General features: G+C 47.4%; 1 protein-coding gene across 2 annotated transcripts in view; it reads left to right on the top strand.

The window, feature by feature from the left end:
* The first annotated feature begins 917 nt into the window (after positions 1–917).
* Positions 918–16,624, top strand: part of PACS1 (phosphofurin acidic cluster sorting protein 1) — a 124,964-nt gene continuing 109,257 nt past the window's right edge. The window contains exon 1 of one of the 2 annotated variants that reach the window (XM_069471809.1): positions 918–1,327. In XM_069471809.1, coding sequence (XP_069327910.1) covers positions 981–1,327 — 347 coding nt within the window. In that variant the 5' untranslated portion in view covers positions 918–980. Of the gene's footprint in view, positions 1,328–2,990; positions 3,013–16,624 lie in introns of those variants that run through there. The other variant, XM_069471810.1, reaches the window with a different exon arrangement.

The raw sequence follows: 16,624 nt of genomic DNA, 5'->3' as shown, positions 1-16,624 counted from the left end.
TGGGTTCCAGCAGCACCAGTCTCTAGGATTTGGGGGTGTATGGGGGTGTTGAGAGGACTTGCTTTCTCCAGGTTCTAATCCCCTGGTCCTGAGAAGTCTCCCTGACGGGCGGACTAGTCTGGCCACCGTGTCCCACAGGCATTTGCGGACAGTGGGGAGAGAAGTCACGTGCTGCTTCTGTACGGCTGGAGGCTTCAAGGTGGTTTCTGTGGGAGACCCCGGGGAGGACGTGGCTAGGCCTTGGAAGGAACGGAGTTTAGAAATTAAGCAAGGGAGCTCTTTGGGACTCTGTAAGGAAGGTTTTTTGGGGAGGGGAGCCGCAGGGAAAAGAGAAGGGTTGGCTCCAGCCCGCCAGGGCTTAGCTTGGGGAGGCCTTTTGGACTAGGTCCCTGAGCCCGGCCGGCCCTCGGGCGGGAACCCAGAATCACAGGCACCGCGGTGGCGGCGGCTCCTGGTCTCGCCGACCGCGCTCTGGGGCCGCCGGGGTCAACAGGCTTTGGCGCAGGCGCCCACTGCGGGCGGCGGGCAGGCCCCCTCCGCGCCGCGCGGGCCCGAGGGGCCGAGGCGCGCTCCCGCGGCAGCCCCCTCCCTGCCGGTCGCGCCCCGGAACAGCTGAGCTTCGCGAGGGGCGAGGGGCGGGGAGAGCCCCGGGCGCGGCCCGCGCGTGGGATTCGAGGGCAGTGCACGCGCGCACCGGCCGCAAACCCCCCGCGGGAGCGAGGGCGCGCGCCACAGCCCCCCGTGCGAGCGAGCGCCCGGCCCGCCCCCCGGCGCTGGGTGGGGCCGCGCGCGCCCGCCGGCCGCCCCGCCCCGGACACGCCCCCCGAGTCGCGGCGCGGCCGCAACAGGCGGCGGCGCGGACCGCGCGTGCGTGCAGCCGGCCGCGCGGCGGGCCGAGGGAGCAGTCGCGCCGCCGCGGGAAGCCAGGGCGCCCGCCCGGCGTCGCCGTCCCCGAAGCCCCCGCACCCCCCGGCCGGGCCATGGCGGAGCGCGGAGGGGCGGCCGGTGGCCCCGGAGGCGCCGGGGGCGGCAGCAGCCAGCGGGGATCTGGGGTCGCCCAGTCCCCGCAGCAGCCGCCGCCGCAGCCGCAGCCGCCGCAGCAGCCGACGCCCCCCAAGCTGGCACAGGCCACCTCGTCGTCCTCGTCCACCTCGGCGGCCGCCGCCTCCTCCTCGTCCTCATCCACCTCCACCTCCGTGGCCGTAGCGGTGGCCTCGGGCTCCGCGCCTCCCGGCGGCCCGGGGCCAGGCCGCACCCCCGCCCCGGTGCAGATGAACCTGTACGCCACCTGGGAGGTGGATCGGAGCTCGTCCAGCTGCGTGCCCAGGTGAGCGGCGGGCGGTGCCTCCCACCCCCGCGTCCCGGCGCCGGGCCCCCGCCCCGACCTCCCCCGCGGCCCGCCTGGCTCCCGCCGGGCCTCTCCCGCAGCCCCGCCTCGCCCGGCCGGGACCACCCCTTCCCTCCCCGAGCGGGAGGGTCCTTCTGGCCTGGGCCCAGGGCTTTCTCTGAGTCTGGCCGAGCCTGGCCTTCCTGACAGTTTTCTCGAGTAAGTCACTCTTTCCTGCCTCGCCGGCGCCCGTGGGCTGTACGTATGTTCCACAGATGTGGTGTAGATGGTTTTGGGATTATTTCCCAACGTACTCGGCATGTGCCAAACTCGGTTGTCACCCCTTCCAGGTAAAGCCTGTGTAGTAGCCCGGGGCTTCCAGTTAGCTTTCCGTACACATGTTCTTTCCCACTTGGTATCACCCACAGCTGTCCGGCACTCTGTGCTCGTAGTTTTTGAGTCCTGTTTAATGTGTCCTCAAAGTGTGTTTTTTACCCGCTCCCCTGTCTGGAGACTGGTCACACAGTCTCCCAGCCCTGCAGGGCCCTATGAAATTCCTGCCTTGTTCCTACATTCAATGCATCCCTCTGTCTGTGGGAGCCATCTGGGACTTTCCTTCCATTGGCAAAGTAGGCCTGAGTTTAGGGATATTTCCTGTTTCTGTATTGGCAGGGCAGTCTGTCTCCAGCTGTTTGGGGACAGTGCACAGGGTCCCTTAGTTACCCCTTGAATAGACAGCCTGTGGAGCTGATTTCACCCAGTAGGCCCAGAGAAGTGCCTGGAGGTGTTCTTTCTGTCACCGCAAAACTGAATCGATTGTGTTGCCTTGAAGTCCTGGGCCCTCTCCTTACTGTGTTAGCCCAGCCGGGCAGATGGGTGTGTGAGTCAGAGTCGGGAGCGTTGGCGCCTTCCACCAGCAACTCTGTTTTCCTTTCCCCCCTTAATGTTATTTCATATATATGTCTCCTAGATAGGATATGAAAAATGGTGAGAAGTACATCTTTGTATTTCACTCAGCTTAAGAAACAGCATTACCAATTCTGCTGAAGCCCTCGCAGGCCTCCCCTCCCCTACACAGGTAAACACTCTTCTGGATTGTGTTTATCATTTCTCTTGTCTTTTAAAAAAAATTGTAGTTTTACTAAGTACGGGTATCTCTGAACAACATTCTTTGTAGTTCTGAATGCGCTTGGAGTTTGTGTAAATGCCTACCATACGGTATATGTTCCGTGACTTGTTTTTTCTTAAACTCAACATTAGTTTGTGAGAACCATCACTGTTGTAGCTCCAGTTTGAATATTTTCACTAATGGATAGTATTCTGTTGTGTGAATGAATATATCATAATTCTCCTCTTGATGAACATTTAGGTGGTTTCCTGTTTGTTGACACCAACTGTAATGCTTAAGTATTTTTTCCCAGGATTCCTCGTGCTCTCGTGCAAAAGTTTCTGGAGGGTGTGCTTGTGCGTAGGGGTGGCATTGCGCTGGCAGGCCACAGACCGGGGACTCCACTGCACTGTGCCGGGTTGTTTTTCACTTGCCTCTGCTCTTCGTGCTCTCTGTGTTTCAGCATTCACTCCGCTGATTTACACTTGCTTTTTCCTCTGTCCTTCCTTTAGGGAAATCAGGAGCCACGTTGGTTTGGTTTGCTTTGGCCAGAGCCTTGGCACAACACCAGACTCAGGTGGGAGTCCGTGTGTGATGGTGTTGCTCTCTCAGTCCTTAGCAGGCCTCTCTTCCCCTTTCTATATAGGCCCATCAGTCACCTAAGTATTCTAACCCACCTCTTTCAAACGTGTGCCTTCCTCTGTGGGTCCAGTGTTAGTGATACCTGCTTGCCTGTTATTCCTTCACATCTGTCACTGCGTTTGACTGGTGACGTTTGGACAGCTGCCTTCTAGCTTGTTAGACTGAAAGAGCATGAGCCAACTGGCAAGAAGCTGCAACAGAGGGAGTTAAATCAAATCACTGATTGCCGTTAATTTTTCGTCTGCCCTTAGATCTCTTGGTCCCTGAAAAGTCCACATTATAAGTTATTAGCCCAAGAGACAGCCAGGCATCCTGATCAAATGAATAGTTACTATGGTGACTGGGTGTGAGAGGCTTAGGCTGGCCTGTTGTCATGTGCAGAGCGTGCAGTTGTGTCACGTTTACTGACCAGTCCTTGAGCCTGACTGCTGTCCTGCTCCGACTTTGTTTTCTAGCCATCACCCTCGTACCTCCCAGCTCCTTGCGGACACTTGTGCTCTTTGGAGCATGCTGTGGGATGGAAAATAATACCCTGTGGGGAGAAAATGCCTGCTGTTGGCCCTTCCAGTTATTAGAGTCATCTGGTTAATTTGAGGTCTCCCGGGGGAACTTGTTCATGTTGTTTCATATATATCGCAAGGAGCAGCACTCTGAGTCGAGTGTAGGAGTAAAATTCTTGTTTTGTTTCAAATGAAACACAGACATATGAGATAAATGCACTCAAGAAACATAAACATGATTGTGGCTCTACAGTTGGTATGCGAATGTCTTGGGATTCAGTCTCTCCCTAGTGCAGGGAAGAAGGGGTTGAACAGTAGAGTGTTAGGAACATCATGCATCTTTTCTTGATGCCTATAGAAATATAGTTTGCTTTTGAAAAAAATACTGTTTCTTTTATTAGCGATCAAGGTTATTAAGTATGAAGTGTCCGATTTCCTTAAGTACTAAGTTTGACATTTGATATCTCTGATTTCACTTTGACACTTCTTCTTTTATTTTTACTGTGAAGGTATATCCTCGGTCTTTCAAATGCACATTTTGGCTTGTGATTATCTTTCAAATTTTTTTTTTTAGAGCAACTTTTGTGAAACCATGGATAAGTCAAAAATTCCTGTTATTTTCAAATATGAGTTCCCTTGTGGAATCAATGCAGCGCAGACAGCTCAAAATATCAACGAAGTGTTTGGGAAGCATGTGGCTAATGAACACACAGTACCTTGACAGTTTCAGAAGTTCCATTCTGGTGATTTTAATCTTGAAAATGAGCCATGTGGGTGACCTGAGACCACGGTGGATAATGATGAGCTGAAAGCTATAATGGAAGCGAATCCATCTCAACCTAAGTGTGACTTAGCAACAAGGTTTGATGTTACTATTTCAATAATATTGGACCATTTGAAACAAATGGGCAAGGTAAAGAAGCTGGATAGATGGGTTCTGCATGAATTAAACGAGCATCAGAGAAATCATCTCAAAGCTTGCCTTTCTTTGCTGTCACAACATAAAGGCCAACCATTTCTACACCGTATTGTTACATGTGATGGAAAATGGATTGTTCTTGACAATGGCAAGCGTTCAGCACAATGGTTGGATGCAGATGAAGTGCCGAAACACAGTCCAAAACCCAACAATATTCATCAAAAGAAGCTAATGGTATCTGTTTGGTGGTTCAGCACTGGTATTATCCACCACAGCTTCATGAAACCTCGTCAGTCCTTTACAGCGGGTGTCTGCTGCAACCAATTGGATGAAATGATGTGGATGCTTGCGATTAAGCAGCCAAGATTGGTCAATAGAGACAACCCAATCCTCTTGCAAGACAATGGCTGAGCTCATGTGGCACAAACAAGTCGCACAAACAACGCTGCTCAAACTACAGAAGCTGGACTTGGAAACCCTCTGTCATCCACCATATTCACCAGACCTTGCACCAACTGCCACTTCTTCCAGGCTTTGGACCACTTCTTGCAAGGAAAAATACTCAGTTCTCAACAAGCTGTGGAAAATGCCTTTCGTGATTTCATAGCCACTCACTCTCCAGGCTGCTTTGCTGCTGGCATAAACAAGCTACCGTTAAGATGACAAAACCGTGTCGACAGTTTAGGCGCATACTTTGATTAATTGTACTGCTTCTAGTTTGAGAGATAATAAACTGCACTTTTGATTCAAGATCGGACATTACATACTTAATGACCTAAATATTTCAATAAAGATGAGCATTGTAGTTATTTCTCAGGTATGTCTCTGCTCTTATTTAACATCTACTAAATTCCCTCAGAATCCATAGTATTTTTTTAACTTTTTATAGATTATAGCATACCTACAATTGGTTTTAAAATGACTAAGTTAAGCTGGTATCCTAGCTACTTGGGAAACTGAGGTGGGAGAATTGCTTGAGTCCAAGAGTTTAAGACCAGCCTGGGCAACATAGCAAGACCCTGTCTCTGTAAAAAAAAAAAAAAAAAAAAAAGTTTTTAAATTAGGCAGGCATGGTGGCAGGGGCCTGTAGTCCCAGCTACTTGGGAGACTGAGGTGGGAGGATCACTTGAGCCCAAAAGTTTGAGGCTGCAGTGAGTTATGACAGTGTCACTGCACTGCCACCTGGGTGACAGAGCTAGACCCCATCTCTAAAAAAAAAAAAAGAAATGAAGTAACTAAATTGTTCAATTGACTGCCATTTTTACCAGCTTTTTTTAAAAAACAAAATACATGTCCGTGATTACAAATTTGAGCAGTATGGAAAGTGTAGAGAAAAAATACCCCAATCCCATCCCTGTTCTCACTCCTCAGAAGTAATCACTGTGAAATACAGTTGGCTTTTAGCATTCCGTTACAAGAAGCCAGTTCTACTATGATCTCTTTATGAAATTCAAGCTTTAGAAATTGGCATTGTTCTCCCACTATGCTAGGCAGCACTTCCTCTGCTATGGTCTGATACGGCGTGGACAGTGTGGGGGGTTGTGGGGACCAGGTGCGTGTTGCTTGATGTAGAAGGAAGGGTTTTAGAGTCTCACTATGGATCCCTTCCCTACAGTCTTTGTATGGTGAGGTTTTCCTTGATATTCTTTTCTCTTTTTGTAAGAGAGGCAGAAAAGATTATTAACTTTTAAAAGCGTGCAAAATTTCCTTAGTGGTTTGAAAGTGATTATTAAGAGCTGAAATGTGCTGTGCTGTATCGCTCACAGACCACATCACCATTCACGTTTGTTTCTAACTACAGAGCACATTTGCGTGTCTTTGTATGTGTACTTAGGGAAGGAGTTCAGCAGTTATCAGTCACATTTCTCCTTCAACCATTTTTTTTAAGCAAGTACTAAGATTACGCCTTATTGGACAAAAGTGTTGGAGCCAAAGGAGGTGGTCCTAGCTGAGGTGGCATAACTGGCGTGCGGAAATGTTGCTTTCACAAAAGCACTTGGGGGCAATTGCCCTGAAACCACAAAAGCACTGGGCAAGCCGGGATATATCGCTGTGTGTTCTTACTGTAGACGGGGACAAACACTTTCATGCCTTAGTTTTTTCATCTATTCATTGGGAATACTTTGACTTTATCCATTCTGAGATATAGAGGAAATAAATATAAAATACGACTTACAGAGCCACAGGAGAAAGTACTTCTTAAATGATAGGTATAAAGTAAGTGTAATTGACCACATAAGAAAGACCTAGAGAAATTTCTGTTATTTCCCTAGCATAAAAAGTCTTAAAAGCATGTTTGTACTTAGGAGATTCGAATTTCACCTTGTGAGTGTTGTAATAGAATATCCTCTCTATCGGGGTAATATTATCTGTCGTCCCCGTGGAAGCTCAGATTCCTTAAGTTAGAAAGAGAATGACTTTCACAGAGTCCATTTTACACGTATCGATTTACAGATCTTTTGGACACATTAGCGGTTATGTGATTTCTTTTTATACTAGTTTTCCAATTTCCTAACGAAGCCAGTAAGTCGCCCCTGTTTCTGCCAGTGCTCGCACCAGGCGGCGTCTGTTCCCCGCCTCCTCCAGGCCTGTCCGGTTCGGGCCTGGGCTTGCAGGTGTTGGTGTAGACTCGGGCATGCCCGGAGGGTCCTGTGAGATTTGGAGCTGGCCCGGCCCGCATCAGTGTTGTCTCTTTCTGGAAGGGCTTTGGGGACCTAGGGTGCTGTGGGAATGGTTTGCAGGTGTTGGTCTCTTTCCATTGCGGGGTTTGAAGTGGCATTCAGGGCTCTTGAGAAAAGTCAGAGTTTGGAGTTGGCCTTAGAACTTCTTTCAAGAGGGCTGTGGAGCAAGGAGGTTCGGTTCTAGATCCGCCAGCACCGGCAGGACCCTCCCTTCTGTGGGCCCAGCTGGAGGAATACACGGCGCGGCTTCCGAAGATTCCAGAATTGGCCTCAGCACCAACCCCACCAGTGAGAGTGTTTCCTCTGCGGACATTTGCAGGGTGATTGGTCAGAAAACCGACTGGACCTGTGTCCCTTTCACCTCGTTACAAACCAGAGAATGGCTTGGTCACAGCTCAGGGATCACCACGCAGGCAGACCTGTGCCTGGTCTCTTGACCTGGGGAAATGTGGTGGAAAAGGGAATGAAATGATGACACGTTGTTACTGAGCTTACATAACTTACAGAAAATAGTCTCTTCAACATGTTTCATTGATAGTTATGTCTCAAGATCACGAGACAGCTTGATCACGAGCTGGCCGATACAGCGGCCACTGGCCACATGTGGCTCCTTAAATTAAGTAACATTTAAATTCACTTCCTCAGTTGCATTAGCCCCATCTCATGTCACACTGGTCACGTGTGGCTGGTGGCTTCCATATTGGACAGAGCAGATCGAGAACATTTCCAGGACCAAAGAAAGTTTTATTAGATAACACTATTTTAGAGAGAAAATTGTCTAAATGTGGCATTTCTAGTGTTAATATTTTTGGTTTATCCTTATGCATTTAATTAAATGGAATACTTTTGTCCTCTTCCAAATTATTTTAAAATGCCCCTTGTCTATGCTGTTTCAAGGGCCCATTAGTTTTCCTCTGTTATTTTCTCTTTAAACGTTGTTACCTCTGGTTTGCTCCTCTTCCTCCTGTCCCTGTTTGCTCCCAGGGCCTCCCAGCCATTTGAGTCCCATAGTTTTAGGTCTGAGTCAGCATCTGTTGAGAAAACTGACCAGAGGCATTGACTCTAAAATGGCTTTTACATGGTAGAATTGTGTGTGATTTTAATCGTTTTAGTGACTTCTAAAATTTCTACAATAAACATGTGGTACAGAAGAGACTAATAAATGTTATTTTAAGAATATATATTGATTCTGTGAATATACAAAATGCTGCTGAATTGTACACTTCAGAAGAGTGAACTTTGTGAATTTTCTATTTGCAATAAAGCTGTAAAGTACATGTGAATGAACATGAATGGGTGAGGAAGTGGAGCACTGAGGTTTCACTCCACTCATTACCTTCCTTTCTTGGTTCTAGAGTTGCTTGTTCATTTTTGTTGGTAGCAAAAATGGTGAATGGAGAATGTTCTAGACCATTACTTCCCTTCTGATGCGGTGAGTGGTGAAGCATAGATGGTAAGAGTGTCGATGATGAGGCTGAGGTGGGCGGATCGTTTGAGCTCAGGAGTTTGAGACCAGCCTGCGCAAGAGCGAGACCCCATCTCTACTGTAAACAGAAAGAAATTAGCCAAACAACTAAAAATAGAAAAAATTAGCGGGGCATGGTGGCGCATGCCTGTAGTCCCAGCTACTCAGGAGGCTGAGGCAGGAGGATCGCTTGAGCCCAGGAGTTTGAGGTTGCTGTGGGCTAGGCTGATGCCACGGCACTCTAGTCTGGGCAACAGAGTGAGTCTATAAAAAAAAAAAAAAAAAAAAGAATGTCGATGATGACAGGTTGGTAGGTTGGTTGGTTGGTTGGTTGGTTTATTTATTTATTTTTAAACCCTGAATACACTGAGGTGGTTTTGTTTTTTGTTTTGGGGGTTTTTTTTTTATTTCATCTTATTATGGGGGATACAAAAGTTCAGGTTACATACGTTGCCCATGTACCGCCTGTCCCCCCAAGTCAAAGCTCCAGGCGTGTCCGTTCCCCAGACAGTGCGCATTGCACTCATCATGTAGGTATATACCCATCCCCTCCTCGCATCCCCCCCTCCCCAAGTCTGCACCTTCAAGCGTGAGGTTTATTTATTTAATGTTTGTACAGATTCCTTCAGACTGTAAAATTTTAAAGATACACCAAAGGTTAGAATAGTTGAGTTTAGTTGTAGCTTCACCAATTTTTCTGAACCTTGAATATTGTTCTTCCTTTCTTCTCTTTGTGAGTAATGATCTTTGTCAGCTCCTGGGTTTCATTCATCCTCTCAGCACTTCCAGTACTTCTAGTTCTGTAAACATAGACCTACGCTAGGTGGAACTCACAGGTTCTTTGGCAAAAACGTGTTTTAGAACTGTGTGCATCTTAGAAATTTCCCTGTGGGTAACTTACTCTGTGTATTTTTTTAGTGACCTGATCTAGGTAGATAGGAGTGATGTTTTAAAACTTATTTCCTACTGCAATAGCTGTTCCTCTCTTGGTGGGCTGTGTAACTCCTCCAGATGACAGTCTGCCTCTCAAAACCTTACTGTGAGCAGGATTTCCGCCAGGTCACCTTTTGGGTATAATCAGCATATCAGCTGTCTCTGGGGCATTTTGGACTTGGTTATTGTGCTTAGACATGGCAAGCAGTTGTTCTTCAGAACGTATGTGTGTGCATGCGTGTGTCTGCCTGTCTTTGAGTTACCTTTCGTTCCTCTTTTCACAGGTGAGACATTCTTTGTAGCAGTTTTTGTTTGTTTGTTTTTAATAGTTTAGAACACACAAAAGGCTTAAGACATCAGTGGTCATTTATTTGATCCCGCCTCGCTAACCTTTTCCTGTCTGTAGTTGAAAACCACCAGATGGCTTCAGGGCGTAGGGATCAGCTTTTCCCTCCTGTTTCCCTGTTCCCAAACACACTGCACGTAAACTGTTCGTGATTCTGCCCATTCCCTGCCACCCCAGTCTCTCCCAGAAGGTAACCACTAGTAGCAGTCCAGAGTGATGTTTTCAAAATGCAAATCAGATCATGTGACTCCCCTCTCCATAATCTTCCAATTCATGCATTCAGCAAATGCTCATAGACCAGCTTGAATGTGCCACAAACAAAATCCTCGATCTCAGCGTACGTTCCAGCGGGCAGCGATAAGTGACACTAGCAAATGGCTTTCCGACATACTGCTAATAAAACCCCTTTTCATGGCTTAGGAGACACTTTGCCATGTGGCCCCTTCCCGAGTCTCTGATTCCACCTTCTGCCGTTCTTATCGTGGGGAGCTGGGCCTAGCCCTGCCCTGGGGCGTTTGCGATTGCTGTTCCCTCTACCTGGGAGCCTCTTTCCCGGATCATTGGATCATTGTGACTGGCTCCTGGCTATCGTTCGTGTCTCAGCCGACTTGCCACCTTGGAAGCCTGTCCTCACCTGCCCCGTCCATTCCGGGAGTTTTTACAGCTGCTTCACAGCTATCGTCTTTATCTAAAATAATCTTGTTCTTTTATTTAGTTATTTATAGGTGCTCAATAAATACGTTTGTCAGGTTAATCACACTGATTTTCCTATAGTGTCTCTGTTTATAACGTTTATTGAATGAATATCTACTATACACAACTCATCCGTTCAACAAATATTTACCGAGTGGTCCTGTGTGCCAAGCACTGACCTCAGTGCTGAGGAGCCGGCAGCAAACAGACTGACAAAGTCCCTTCTGTCCTCCAGGTACTTTCTAGTGGGGGAGACAGATAAGGAACAACTGAATGCGTAATTAGATCTGTGGTCAGTGGTCAGACGGTATTGTCAGGGGGGAAATAGAGTGTGGGGCAGGGCTGTCCTGGGCAGGGGAGGGCTCTGGTGAGGCGGCAGTTGAGCTGATGCTGGATGAAGCAGCGGAAGGGACTGAGCAGTCACTGTGTGCCCATCAGAGGCAGGTGCTGAGATCCGAGATCCCTTTCCTCAGAAGGGGAAACTGAGGCCCAGTGAGGGGAAGGCATTTTTGTGAGACTGCACAGTTTCGAGGTGGGTGGAGCTGGGATCTGTCTGATGACTCGTGATTGTTTGACACAAGAGCTGTTCCTCTATTTCTCTGTTCCCCCAGGCCCTGTCTGGTTCTCGCAGCTGACAGGCAGTACGTACTGCCTTATTTATTCTCTGTTGTGGGAGTTACAGAGTGCGGCTCTGTGGCCGTCCTCGGCGGTGAGAGGCTGCACAGCACAGTGGCTGTGAGTTTGGGCTCTGGAGCCAGTTTGCCCAGATTGAATCCTGACTCTACTGTTTACTATTTAAATTATCCTGGGCAAGTTATTTAACCTCTGTAATGCTTCAGTTTTCTCATCTGTAAAATGGGCATAATAATTATCCCCTCATGGGGTTATCATGAAAATTAAATGAGACTAATACGGGTTAATTGCATGTGTGGCACACAGAGAGCACTTAATAAATATTAGCTATTGCTATTGCTGCCTTTCTTGACAATCTGCTTTCTCTGTCTCCCCTTTCCCTTCTCAAAACAATACAAAACAAACGTGCTTTCTCTCTAGAATTAGGGTGATACTCATATTTCCTAACTGAGACTATCGCAAGGTCTCAGACTCACCTTAGGCACAGATCTTGCCAAACCCCAAGCTTCTTAGGCTAGAAAGTCAAAGCAAAATATTTTGGTTCTTAAGCAGTGGCTGGGTCGGGATCCTGTTTCTACATCCTGCCCGCTTGCATGAGCGGAAGGGATGGTGCAGGCCCCGCCTGCAAACCACAACTCTGTTTTGAGCCAGCTTGACTCGACAGCTTCCCCTTTCTACCTGCTGACTCCTTTAACTCGGGTTTGGCAGCCAGAAGAGCAACTAAACCGGTTTGCAGCTAGCCATTCATCACCAGTAAAAACGGAGCAACTCCTAGGAACATGAGGATTTAAGTGTGGTGGATATTTTTCTCCTGAAATTTTCATTTTTATGTTTATACTGTAGAAAGACTTTATTCTACTTTTACAGGAGAAACCTGGTAATACCTTTATGGCCTCTTCTGAAACATTTGGATCTTTGTATGTTAATTTTCACCTTTAATAAGCACCAAGATTTTATTTTTCCGTTTTGGATGGAAATCTACAATTTATGTACTTGTTTCTGGTTCTTCCTTGTGAACGTCTAGAACACAGATTAACTTTTCCCTGGTTCTGGGGCGTAATGAACCAGACCCTCCGGGGCTGACGAAGGGGCTGACGAAGAATGCAGACGGGGCGTGGTGCGTCACCACGTCACCACGTACAGCTCTTCGGTGCGTGCCCTCACTTTTTTAGCTTAGTTTTTGCTGTTCCCTACTGGGCCCTCTTTCTCCTTTGTTGCTTCTAACGTACCGCAGGCGGAAGCGCAGGTAACTGAAAGTGGAGAGAGAGTGGCTCTGAATACCAGGCCAAGGGCAGTCAGCCGTGTTCTAACGAGAGTCAAAGCTGGTGTTCAGGGGTCAGGAAGAAACATTTTTGCTCCTCTCGTCGTCTAGGTTGTGCTTCAGAGGAAGGGGGATGCTGGTGTTTTAGGGGAGACAGTTAATCTTCTAAAGTCTTAGGAAATCAAAAACCCTCTTGAAGACATGTTTAGAGATACAACTCAACTTTTGCATTTGGATTGGAGTGTTATTTTTGGATTAGCAAATAAAGCACTCTAGGCTTGGTTAAACTTGTTCTGATGATGTCTGGCCAAGTTACTTTTGTTTTCCGATATTTTTTTTTCCCCCTTCACCTCACTGATTTTGTTATGAAGAAAAACAAAACGTATGTACAATGTTTGAGCATCTGTGTTCGTGGATGTCACCACATCTTTGGAAAATGCCAGTGAAACTATGAATCGGGTGGTGCAGTGTTTGCACTGTGGGAGACCTGGTTTGTATTAGTCATCGTTTACCCATTTGCAACTAGGGTTTTGTTTGGTACTTTCAGCTCATAGACGGTGGGATTGGCAGTGTAATATACCTTAAGTCTATTGTTTAATAAAACTGTCTCCTCAAAATTAAAACGTGTGGAGAGTCATCTGTAGCATCCTGTCATCTCTCCCATGCAGAGATGACATGCCCTGTTTTGCTGTGGAGGAAAATGAATGAGCAGCTCTGGAAACCAAGGTCCTCTGGGAACATAAAAAACTCTTGTGGCTATTAATGGATTTAATTGTATTTCCTCTCTGCCACCAAAATGTGCAATAAATTGTTTATGCCCTTGCCTGTAATGGGGAGAATTGTCCATTAAATGCACATAATATCATTATCGCTTTGTTTTTATTGTAGATAGTCCTCTATCTTGCTTTTAAAAAAACTTATAAAAAGGGATGGCTGTAATTATTACACATTGCCCATTAATCCCTCTGGTTGACTTTTCTCTTCGTGGGTAAAAGGGAAAGTATCATCTCACTGGGGAAGCAAACTTGGCTGGAAGTGGGCCCCGGCCTCCTGCATCCAGCATTTGGCGTAGGGTTAGATCGGTGTGCTTTGGGATGCGGCCAGGTGATACGTTACGTTCCAGAAGGGCCTGGTTCTAAGGCGGCCTCACCGGTAAATGAATGCCAGGTCTCGGTGTGGCGAGGCTTCATCTCATTTAGATCCCTTTAAGAGAACATTTAGAGAAGAATGACTGCTCAGGATTATGGCTGCTTGTTTTTTTTTGTTGTTGTTGTTTGTCATTTAGATATTTCTTCCTATATTATCATATATCTGGAGGAAAAAAAGTCAGCAAATTGCTCTTTAAACCCATACGCCAAAAATGCTTTGACATTGACGTTTGATTTCCTGGCTTTACCTCGCCTTGCGGGTTCGGTGAGTCGCTGTACCTTCCCCTATATCCCTCTGCCCGACGTCCTCGTTTAGTCCAAAGGCACTTAGTGGGCAAACATTAGAGGCCAGTGGCTGCTGCAGGTGCGAGGGAGGGCCGGAACAGGTGGACGGAAACCCCAGCCTCGCGCAGCCGCCTGCTGGGGCCCAGCGGGCAGCGGGCAGCAGACAGTGAGCCAGCGAGCGGGCACGTGCAGTGTCTGTGACGGGAAGAGTGCGGCAGGAAAGGGGGGCGAGTGCTTGGAGGGAGGAGCCTGTCTAAGAAGACCTGAGAAGGGGAGCACACCACGGGGAGCACACAGGGAGGCAAAGCCCAGTGGATTTTATGGGAAGAGCCTTCCCAGCGGAGGGAACAGGAGTCGTGGTAGGTTCCGTGAACATCCGGGAGGCCAGTGTGGCTGGAACCACGTGAATGAGGGAGAAAGTAATAGATAAAAGCAGAAAAGTGAAGTGGGCGGACCTCACAGGCCAGTGCAGCACTCCGGCTTTGACCTTGAGGGAGCTGGGAAGCCCCTGGGGGTTTGAGCCAGAGAAGAGGCAGTGGCGACGTCCACCGTGAAAGAACCATGGGCCACGTGTGTTGTCTGCGAGGAGGGCGGGTGGAAGCAGGGGGTCCAGTCTGGGGGCTGCTGTGGGGATGTGGGGGGAGCAGGTGTTGGCTTGGGCCAGCGTGGGGGGGTGGAGAGGAGAAAGTGGGTTCTGGGTATATTTTCAAGCCTGAAGGATTTGCTTATGGATTTGAGGTATGGCAGAACAGAAGGATTCAAGGATGATTCCAACGTTTCGTTTAACCTCTGGGTGTCAGTTTTCTGTTTCTCTTTTAAAATCATTGCTATTGTCATCTCTTTACCTCAGTGACTCTGTGAGAACAGCATCTGTGTAACAGAGCTCTTGAAGGAGCTTGTTTCCACCTTGGTCATTTGTAATTAATTGGAAATAAATTTCCTTGGGAATTTACTGGGTGAGAGACTAATCCAGAGGTCGGCAGCTGATTGTGTTAAAAATCTAGGTAAGTTCTTTCTGCGCTTCCGCCGGGATGACGCCGTTGGAGCAGCTGAGCCTCAGCATCCCCGATTACTTGCGGTCTGGCATCGCCTCTGGTCCTTACTTATCCGATGGTTTCCAAGAGGGAGATCTGTTGCAGAAGCCATGAATAGCCATAGCCCACATTCTTTGTCACTAACCCAGTGAGATGAAAAGTAAAAACCAGCGTGGTGTTTTCTTTCTTAAGTGATTGGTTTGCTGTGGCAGACAGCAGTCGGGGCTTCCTGGGAGCTGCTCTGCGGGGAGGAGCCCTGCAGAACGATCTAATTTGTGTAATCTTGAAGGTGGAGCTATTTTTGAAAGAGAACAGAAAAAATAATGGAACCCTTTGCTCGAGAATGCCAAACTGGATCTTACTGATGTAAAAGGAAAAGGACTCGGTTAGGTCTTGTAGTTTGAGCTCCCGTTTCCGTTCTGCGCACCACGTCTAGGCCGCTCGGTGATGGCTGGACTTGGGCAGTGGCTCTGGAAAATGGCAGCTGCCTTTTTCTTTTCTTTTTCTTTCCTCTCTCCTTTTTTTTTTTTTTTTTTTTTACATTTTAGATAAGCGTATTACTTGTGATTTGGATGAGGTGAGTCACATAAAAGAACAGTTACCAAGGTCAGAATTAGAATTCTCTTCACAGTTCTTACAGTGGACTAATAGTTCACAGCTAGTTCTCAGCCCTAAACCCTATCAGACCCTGTGGCCCCTTTTCTACCCAATATTTCTACAGTGTCTTAACTAATATAAAGGAAAAATAAAAGGAACATTATTTGTGATACAATATGTACTTCTATATGTAAATTCTCAGAAGACAAATGTAAGTGCACACAGCACGTTAGAAACCATAGCCGTCAGGTGCTTGCAGGCAAACATGGCTTTATCTCTGTGAATATGACACATAAGTAGAGACTGATACAGGTGTGTTGTGCTGGTGACTCAGACGAGACGAGATGCCATCAGTGATAGGATTTTCTGAAACGGTGAGCAAGGTGAGGTGCCGTGGCTCACACCTGTAATCCCAGCATTTTGAGAGGCCAAGGTGGGAGGATTACTTGAGGCCAGAAGTTCAAGACCAGCCTGGGCACAGAGTGAGACCCTGTCTCTACAAAAATTTTAAAAATATATAAAATGCTGAATTAATAAGGTTCAGTCTTTCCTCTGTATAGTAGTTACATTCCTGGAAAATGCAGTGTATGCTAAATGGTGAAAAAAAATACTTGTGTTTCTTTGTAAAATCTGAGATAATTATAAACTGCTTCTTACTTACATATATGTCTGGGAGGGCGAAGGGCAGATTTGGTAAGAAACTTACACGTCAGGGCCCTTCACCTGCACAGGCAACTTCCCTGGCCCTGTACCCAGTTGTAATAATGTCTTGTACATTCAGAAAAGTATACATGTAATAAGTACAGGTTGGTGAATTTTTACAAACTGAACATACATAGCCAGCACCCACATCCAAAAACAGAGCATAAATAACACCCAGAAGAGTACCCTGCCCCTCCTAATTGCCGGCCCTCCCTCTCCACCAAAGACAACTGGCATCCTGACTCTTAACAGCATAAATTAGTTTTGCATTAATTTTGTACATTTGTATCCAGCTTCTTTTCTCAACATTATATTTATGTGATTCACCTACATCGTTGCATGTAATTGTA

The sequence above is a fragment of the Eulemur rufifrons genome, chromosome 6 (assembly GCF_041146395.1).
Source record: "Eulemur rufifrons isolate Redbay chromosome 6, OSU_ERuf_1, whole genome shotgun sequence".
In the NCBI taxonomy this organism is placed as follows: Eukaryota; Metazoa; Chordata; class Mammalia; order Primates; family Lemuridae; genus Eulemur; species Eulemur rufifrons.
Note: the sequence above shows the minus strand (reverse complement) of the source record. Positions and strands in the feature narration are given on the sequence as shown.